The following is an 8,315-nucleotide window of genomic DNA, read 5'->3' on the forward strand; positions in this document are numbered from 1 at the left end:
TTTACTTTTAGGTGGAGATCTGACTGCATTTATTCTTTTACATACATGTATAGGAGCCTCCAGTGGATAACCTGTTCTGCAACTACTTGTCACGAATACACAGAGAAGAGGTAATCAACCTGATTGAATGGCTACAATCCTGCGTGGGTCACTTTGGATAATTACTTATTAGTATAACGTCTTCTTTTGCAGGATTTTTATTTCGTTCTTCATGGTATTGCAAATTTGCTAAATAACCCACTAATTCAAGTAAGTTTAAACCTGTTTTCCAATGAAAGTAAATCTGTATACATTTAGTGTAGGGTTTTGCTTGTATCAGTTTTTTTTTTTTTCCTCTTCTTTTCTGCAAAAATGTAGTTAGTATTAGAAATTGCAGAGAAAAGGCAAATTTTAAACTGTTATTATTTTATTCTTTGGTTCAGACTTACCTTCCAAATTCTTGCAAGAAGGTCAGTTTCCATCAAGAATTGCTTGTTCTTTTCTGGAAAATGTGTGACCAAAACAAGGTAAATATGTAAATTAATTCTACCTTAAAGTATACAAAAATTTATATTTATTAATATGACATGTAGAATGCTATCACAAATTCCGTTTCTCCTTGGCATACAATGTAGACGCATCTCCACAGCCAAATTAAATAGATTTGTAGACTCTTAAATTATATGAAATTAAATTTATTCACAGATTCTCTCAAAGATTTTAAACAGTTTTAAAGTAGTCTTGGGCCACTACATGTAGGTGAAAAAGTCATGGAAACCTTTTCCAAAGCTTGAAAAAATTATTAAGAATTCTCCTAAACCCAAATTGCCATATGTTGGTTGTTTGTGTAACAGGGCTGTCGTTGAGTTTTGAGTTGCTTGTACAGCGTTCTTCACGCCTGTAGCAAACTTATTCCTTTGTGGGTGAATTCTTTCAACCAAAGACAACTTTGTCCATAGCATCAAGGGAAAATCAAGCATACTCAGCCTTAACAGATGTTACAGGTTACAGCTCTTAATGACAGCCCTAAATGTACATGTGCAAAGAAAGAGGTTTGTGGCCAAGGGCTGGCTGCTGGCTAAAGACAATGTATTTTTGGCTGAAATCACTTGAAAACAAAGACTTTCATTGATAAACTTTGCAGCTGCCAAGACCATAAAAGCCAGCTGAGTTTGGCTTGTTTTCTGAGATAATCCTAACGAGAAATCTTTCTGTTTGTAGAAATTTTTGTTTTATGTGCTGAAGAGCAGTGATGTGCTGGATATCTTGGTTCCAATACTTTTCCACTTAAATGATGCAAGATCTGACCAATGTGAGTTCTGCTGTTATTTTTTTGGCTCCTGTTTACAGTGCTGCCTGGGTTATTTTCTTGTCTCTTTTGATCATTTATGAGATATGGTACTGAGTTGTTAATACTGTCTTGTAATCTTTTTTCAGCTCGACTAGGCTTGATGCATATAGGAGTGTTCATATTGCTACTGTTAAGCGGAGAAAGAAATTTTGGTAAGTACATGTACAGATAGTTACATGTATACAATGCATAATATTCAAGGAGTGAATTAGTCAGATTTATATCTCTATTCACCAATTCATTGCGTACATGTATCTATTGGACAGTATTTGTTCATTGGTTGGGATAAAATTTTTCCAATGACACCGTGAAATCTAAGACCTTTAGGCAGTGTTTGGCGAGTGTGGAAGAAACTCCTAGAGATGCCAAATGAAGTAAAATGAACTAAGATTCCTTGTAAATGAAGAGTTATGTTTACAGTTAATTTAATCACCTTACATGTAGTAAGATTAATAGGATAAATGTAAATAATATTATTTTGTTATCTAGGTGTCCGTCTCAATAAGCCATATTCTGTCAGGGTTCCAATGGATATCCCAGTCTTTACAGGGACGCATGCTGACTTTCTAGTCATTGTAAGTACTGTTGAACCCTGCTGTTTGGCACTCTTAGGGGAAATGAAAAAATGCAATCTAAGTAGTTCCATTTAGCAGGAGTTTAAAATAGCCAATATTAAATGACTGAAGCACAAAATTAATACAAGGGAAATGGTTTTGAATTTGAAAAAATGAGAATTCAAATAACTGAGTTTGAATTATTGGGTTCCAGCTGTATCTCTTGCTGCTCATACATGTATTGTTCTTGAGTTTGTGGCAATTCCAAACCTGTCTTCTGTACACGAAATTATGTACTACAAAACCTCACAGACTTAGCATTTATTACATACCCACATTATACAATGTAAATTGTTTAAATTTGTTTGTGATATAATTGTACAAAGGTATCTTAACCTAAATAATTTGGTACAATCACTGGTCTGTGGAATATTTTATATTTTCCAACAATTTTGCGAGTCAATTAGTTACTGAATAGTAACTACATATTGTACGCTATATCTTTTTGCAGGTTTTCCATAAAATCATAACAAATGGCCATCAGAGACTTCAGCCACTGTTTGATTGTCTTTTAACAATAATTGTAAATGGTGAGTGTTCACTTGACTATTTATGCTGTAAAATCTCACATTGGAGTAACTTTTTCCCCTTAAGCACTCTCATAAATTAGAAGTATTAATAGAATACTTCAATGCCAGTTGGTCACTTAGCTTTTGAAGAATAACTGCTTCTTAATCGGTAATTTGTCCTTCTCTCTTGAGCATGGAGTACTTATTATTCGGAACATGTATTGATTTTTTGATCATAGTACAAAGTGTCTAACTCTGCTGTTTTTTTTTTTTTTGCCTTTTTTTTTTTGCTTTCTAGTTTCTCCTTATTTAAAATCCTTATCAATGGTGGCTGCTAATAAACTGCTTCATCTCCTGGAGGTAAGAGCATGTTTTGCAATTTTCAAAGACAGCTAAAAATGTGATTTGCAGCTGTGTATTTTTTTTATGAACTTTTAAAGCCAGGGGTGCTGTATACAAGTTTATTGATCAAGTTTATTACCTTTTGTTCTCTTGTAGGCATTTTCCACTCCTTGGTTCCTGTTCTCCAATGCCACTAATCACCACTTGGTATTTTTCTTGTTGGAAATCTTCAATAATATCATTCAATACCAATTTGATGGTTAGTATGTTACATGCTGTTTAATTCAAGTTTTCCTACACAACTGTTTAGGGGTTTATGATGAAGCTCTGCTGCTTCGTGTATGCTGTCGAATTACAAAAGGGAAAATTTTAGTTCACATTTTCTGGGTCTCTGTTAGGGTTAAGTAAGTTCACATTATCAAATAGACAGGTCGCAAAAAGAATTAAGAAATTTGTAAATAAGCTCTTAGTATACTATTGATGAAACACAATATTTTCAAAAATTACATGAAGGAAGTGTGTGGAGAATTAAATAACAATTGGTCTACAGTAGAATTAACGTCCTGCTTTCAGTGTATTCACATATAAAATAAAATGACATCAACACATCATTTCTTCTTTTTAGGAAATTCCCATTTGGTGTATGCAATTATAAGAAAGAGGAATATCTTTCACCAAGTATGTTTCTACAATAACTTTCTGTTATTACTGTGTACACTGAAATTACAATAAATCCTACTGTTTATACTTTAAGAACTCGAATACCAAGGTTTTTATATATCCCTTTCCTGACAACAGTTAATTATCCCATACCACAACAAAATGACATAATGAGTGCTCAGAAGACGTCAAAAAGTTTTTAGACAATGCCTGTTAGATTTCTTTTCTATTTTTCAACACTGAAATGGAAAACTGAAGGGTACTAAAATAGCTGAGAGAGCATGACTTTTTGTAAGTGTCATTTCAATATTGTTGCGCTCAAGAGTATGTTTTATACATGCATATCCACTCTTTTAAAGTATTGACTGTTTTTGCTTTCAGTTGGCAAATCTTCCAACTGATCCTGCGACCGTTCAAAAACCAAGAAGACGACTTACATCACAGGGCTCTGATAGGTAAAATGAAGTTATGATTTTTCTACTAACAGCAGAATTGCCAATGCACTAGTTATTAGACTATGCGCCTGCCTCACAAATTTTTAACCTGACTCATTCTCAGGATTTCCCAATTGACTGATGTGTAGAATGTAATGAGGGAGAATGTCCTTGAGGGACAAATGCTTGTGTCACCTGTGTTTGTGTGTAAAGGCTGTCTTTTCTCTTTCAGGGAGGCCCAGGCCTCTATTAGTGAAGGAGAAGAAAAGAAACCTGGAAAGAGCACTTCAGCATCAGAGAACATGCCTGAGATGTCCGCCGATAGTAAGTTATTCTTTCACGCTTTTATACTAACAATCATGTAGTTTGCATATTTAATGTTCTGACCTCTTTTGTTCAAGGCTGGATAACACTATCCGCTGGATAAATCGCTATCTTGTGGATAAGAGTTAACAAAACAAACCACGCTATCAGTTGGATAGTGATTTATCTGGTGCATAGCGTTATCCACCTTTTGAACAACCCAGGCTGGAGTGTTTGTGGTTGTGTCAGATTAAGGAGATATGTTTGAGTTTGTTTTACAATAAATGTTAATTAGCCTTGCTGCTGTGTTTGCAGATTTAATGAATAAGCCATTTCTGAATCACTCTTACCTCTGTTTGAAAATGAAATGCACGTCCAAATCAAACTCATATCCGTATCAAAGGTTGTACACCAGGACTTGTTTTAAAACAGAGGTAAAAAGCAACTCGAAAATGGCTTATTGCAAAGAGCTTGAAAAAAATTCAGTGCTTCAACGAGATTTGAAGCAATGACTCTTGCATCACCAGTTTTATGCTCCATCAACTGTGTTGTGAAGCTACACAGTGAGAACAAGATCAATTGTGAGTTAAACACAAATTGTGATAAACACAAACCAAATGATTGCTTTTCATCTTTGTCTGAGCAGTGTCTGTAAAAGAGGTTCGTAATCCTGCTAGTGAATCAGAGTCCAGTGACGTAGAAGCGCGCTCTGTAGGAGACCCGACCCCGCCCAGTACCCCGGGAACATCACGTACAGAGAGAAAGTCTATTGGCCGATCCGCTTCTGTTACAAGCTCAGGACCATTTGTAGCAACACCAGAGTGGGTGAGTAATAGAAATCTCAGTCTCAAAACTATTACTTCTCAGTACTAAATGCCCTACATTTCTTGTAGAGTTGTTTTAGAGAATAATTATAGTGGTTCATCAAGACAATTTCTTCTAGTTGATATTTTTCCCTATTCTCATCACCTGACTATGCTTGACATTGTAGATGTATTTAGACTGTAAAGAGACATTAAGTGGTGAACACTCTTGGAAAAAATATTTTACTAGATCTGTTATGACGCACTGACAAAGTATCAACTGAAAAAAATCATGTGCAGACCTCTAAATGCTTGATTTATGCTTCATTCTTCATGTGGAACTGAATACTTCAGTGTAATCTTTCCCATTTTGTATTTTAATTTCTTTTCTTTGGCAGGTCCAGTCCTGGAAACAGAAGCTTCCTCTCCAGACGATTATGAGAATGCTCCAAGTTCTTGTTCCCCAAGTGGAGAAGATTTGCATCGACAAGTAAGCTAACTATTTTCACCTCGTTTGAACTATGGAGAGAACTATGGAGAGATTCATGGTCAGCTAGGCTTCTGACATGTTCATGGTTCATGCCCTACGTGTCACCGCGTGTCTATTCTACTCTTGAATCTTTTGCCACGCTGTTCTGATGGTGAGGTCACTTGGTTTAGCGCTTCAGATCTTAAAGATCCTCTCGGAAGCCGTGAACTGAACGTTGCTAGTGAATGAATATGTGAATCTATACCGCAAGAGTAGAAACATGCGGTGCGTGAATACGTTTCTGCCCAGTCTTAGCCATAAACCGAACAGATCTGGGGAGTTCTTCAAGGGTCGACGAGTTTCAATAATTGAAAAGATTCGTGATCTCCTCAACACCTTTGTTGGTGATGCCTCTTGAAGGTTTTTGGTTGTTTGTTTGTTGAAACGTGTGCATGTTTGTGGCAGGGGCTTGACAGACGAGTCAGAGATTATCAAGTTCCTTCAGCATGGCACTCTGGTCGGTCTGTTACCTGTACCACATCCGATACTCATCAGAAAATACCAGGTACATTTAAATAAAACTGTCTGAACTCTTTTACTGCCGTTCACTGAAAGCTTTGTTGAGAGCACGTTGTATGTTCAAGCCAGGATTCCTTACTTTTTGATAGTCCTTTTTAACGAGAAAAGAATGTTTTTTTAATCTTGCGCATGTTTTCTTTTTCTGCTGTAGGCCAACAGTGGCACTCAAATGTGGTTCAGAACCTACATGTGGGGAATTATCTACCTCAGGTAAAATCTAAAGAAAGTAATTTCTTATTGTATGGTATAGTTTTTAGGGTTATCCGTTGGGTGCCATATAATTCGTATAGCAGTCTGTTCGGTGTTGATAGCTGTGCTCCAATTCCTCGCGAGTTAAGTTCGCTGCCAGAATAAATGGCTCCCATGGAATAGCATAAAAGTGTCTCTTGGAAAAATTTTTGGCGCGAAAGACGTAGCCTGTAAAACAGGCGGATGTACGGGCTTTTATCGCCCCTCGGCGCCGCTAACCCGCCTGTTCTTCAGGCCACGAAAGACCAGATGCGCGCGCTCCTTTTGCCGGGAAGGTGGATAGACTTGTTGAAATTGTTTATTCTTCGTGGATGAGGTGCTTAGAGTTCAAAAGGAGCGGCAGAAACAATGTTCAGCAGAGGTTAATCGATATCTTTGTTTTTCCAGGAACATTGATCCTCCGATCTGGTATGACACGGATGTCAAACTGTTTGAAATTCAAAGAGTGTAGAAAGCCAGTCCGAAGCAGAACGGCGAGAGAAATAATACAAACATTTCCTGCCGTCGACGAAAAGACAATGTTGTAATCTTTCGTCAAGTAGCGGGAATTATTTTATGTCAGGAACGGATTCATTTTACAATTAATTTGAGACCATTGCGGTCACGCTTGAGGTTCCCTTGCGAGGTAAACTTGTTGTATAAAGGTGCTCATTGGTACAAAGTATTCTGCAGATTGTCTGTACGGAATATTTATCAGTTTAAGCTGCAGAGTTACGTTACCAAGGTACTAAATCGTGGAATCCCCATTTCTGTAACCCTTGATTTTTCGAACCTCCTGATAACTCGAACTAAACGTCGTTTCCCTCTCCTTCCTTGAACACTGTAATTTTACCCGCGATTGCTCGAACTACGCAAATTTTGAAACCAATTTACGTTTCCCTTGGAGATTTGAAAAATCGGGATTTCTCTACAATCTTTTCTGTGGTGGGTTGCCATGCGGCGGATGCCTGAAGCGTTGGGGCAGAATTAAATTATGAGAGGATGTTTTGTGGCCGTTAATTTAACACAAGATCTAACAGTTTTTTTTGGCCATATTGTTCGCCAATCAGGTCTTAACTTTAATTCTCCCGCTAGGTTCGCTGGTTAGCTCCTTTGGAGCAGAAGGGACGTTGAAAGTTTGAATGGATTGTCTCACGCGTTATGTTGAATGACAATTAACTGTACATAATTAATTTTAACGTAGAATAGTTAGACAGCATGTCTTGACTAATAGGGTTATCGGTTGTACATGTATCTTCATTGTTTAGCCCGCCAAGGTATTTAATGAAAAAGAGGTTAAACCTTTAAATTCTCCAAAAGGACGCAACATATTGCAAAAACAGTTAGAACGCGGGAACTTTCCGGGGGTTCTTTCTGCCCGTCAAGAATGTATGTAATAGTAGAAAGGAACATGCTTGCTCTAATAAACAGGCGAAATGTATCTTTTGTTTGAATTCTGCCCTAGAAATAACGAGTTAAGATGTTTTTCTCTCAGGAATAAAATCGGGAATGCACGCATTTGGTAGAGAAATCTATCACACTGGGTTTGCAGTGAAAGCAGTGCTACAGTCTCTGCAAAATAATGCGACAGCCGAGAGATTGATTCAAATGACTTGTGTCATGGATTTTCCGATGCTACCCTCCGCTCTGGGATTTGTCGAGAAACTGGTTCCATTATTAGATGTTTTGTGACCTGGAAGTCACAATAAGCCATTTTCGAGTTGCTTTTCATCTCTGTTTCAAAAGGAGTCCTGGTGCACAAGCTTCCATATGGAAATGAGTTTGATTTGCATGGAAATGAACGTGCAGGATCAAGAAAAATTCATTTCAATATTTAAGGTTGTTCACCAAGACTCGTTGTGCAACAGATGCAACAACAATTCGGAAATGTGTTATTAGTGCGCGCGCCATCGCGTATCTAAGTCAATCTGAAGTTTAACCGTCTGCGTCAGGCCGGAGCTTATCCCGGGTTCTGTAGCGTGAAGAAACTAGGAACATTTCTTCTCCCCCGGGAGAGGATGATTGTCCATCGCAAGGTTACCCC

The 8,315-nt window shown here is 37.5% G+C and overlaps 1 protein-coding gene across 1 annotated transcript in view; it reads left to right on the top strand.

Moving 5' to 3' along the window:
- The window catches only part of LOC110049829 (protein HID1-like), a 17,246-nt gene extending 9,533 nt beyond the window's left edge, over positions 1-7,713 (top strand). The window contains exons 13-29 of the mRNA XM_089290560.1: positions 54-110; positions 193-249; positions 423-506; positions 1,201-1,291; positions 1,417-1,482; positions 1,820-1,905; positions 2,396-2,474; positions 2,752-2,813; positions 2,952-3,054; positions 3,421-3,473; positions 3,837-3,910; positions 4,122-4,213; positions 4,839-5,017; positions 5,394-5,485; positions 5,930-6,029; positions 6,195-6,253; positions 6,680-7,713. Of these exons, the coding sequence (XP_089146686.1) occupies positions 54-110; positions 193-249; positions 423-506; positions 1,201-1,291; positions 1,417-1,482; positions 1,820-1,905; positions 2,396-2,474; positions 2,752-2,813; positions 2,952-3,054; positions 3,421-3,473; positions 3,837-3,910; positions 4,122-4,213; positions 4,839-5,017; positions 5,394-5,485; positions 5,930-6,029; positions 6,195-6,253; positions 6,680-6,743 (1,398 nt within the window). The 3' untranslated portion in view covers positions 6,744-7,713. The remainder of the gene's footprint in view (positions 1-53; positions 111-192; positions 250-422; positions 507-1,200; positions 1,292-1,416; positions 1,483-1,819; positions 1,906-2,395; positions 2,475-2,751; positions 2,814-2,951; positions 3,055-3,420; positions 3,474-3,836; positions 3,911-4,121; positions 4,214-4,838; positions 5,018-5,393; positions 5,486-5,929; positions 6,030-6,194; positions 6,254-6,679) is intronic.
- The last annotated feature ends 602 nt before the right edge of the window (positions 7,714-8,315 follow it).

The sequence above is a fragment of the Orbicella faveolata genome, unplaced genomic scaffold, assembly GCF_042242905.1.
Source record: "Orbicella faveolata isolate gen_17 unplaced genomic scaffold, um_ofav_v1 contig_2, whole genome shotgun sequence".
Classification (NCBI taxonomy): Eukaryota; Metazoa; Cnidaria; class Anthozoa; order Scleractinia; family Merulinidae; genus Orbicella; species Orbicella faveolata.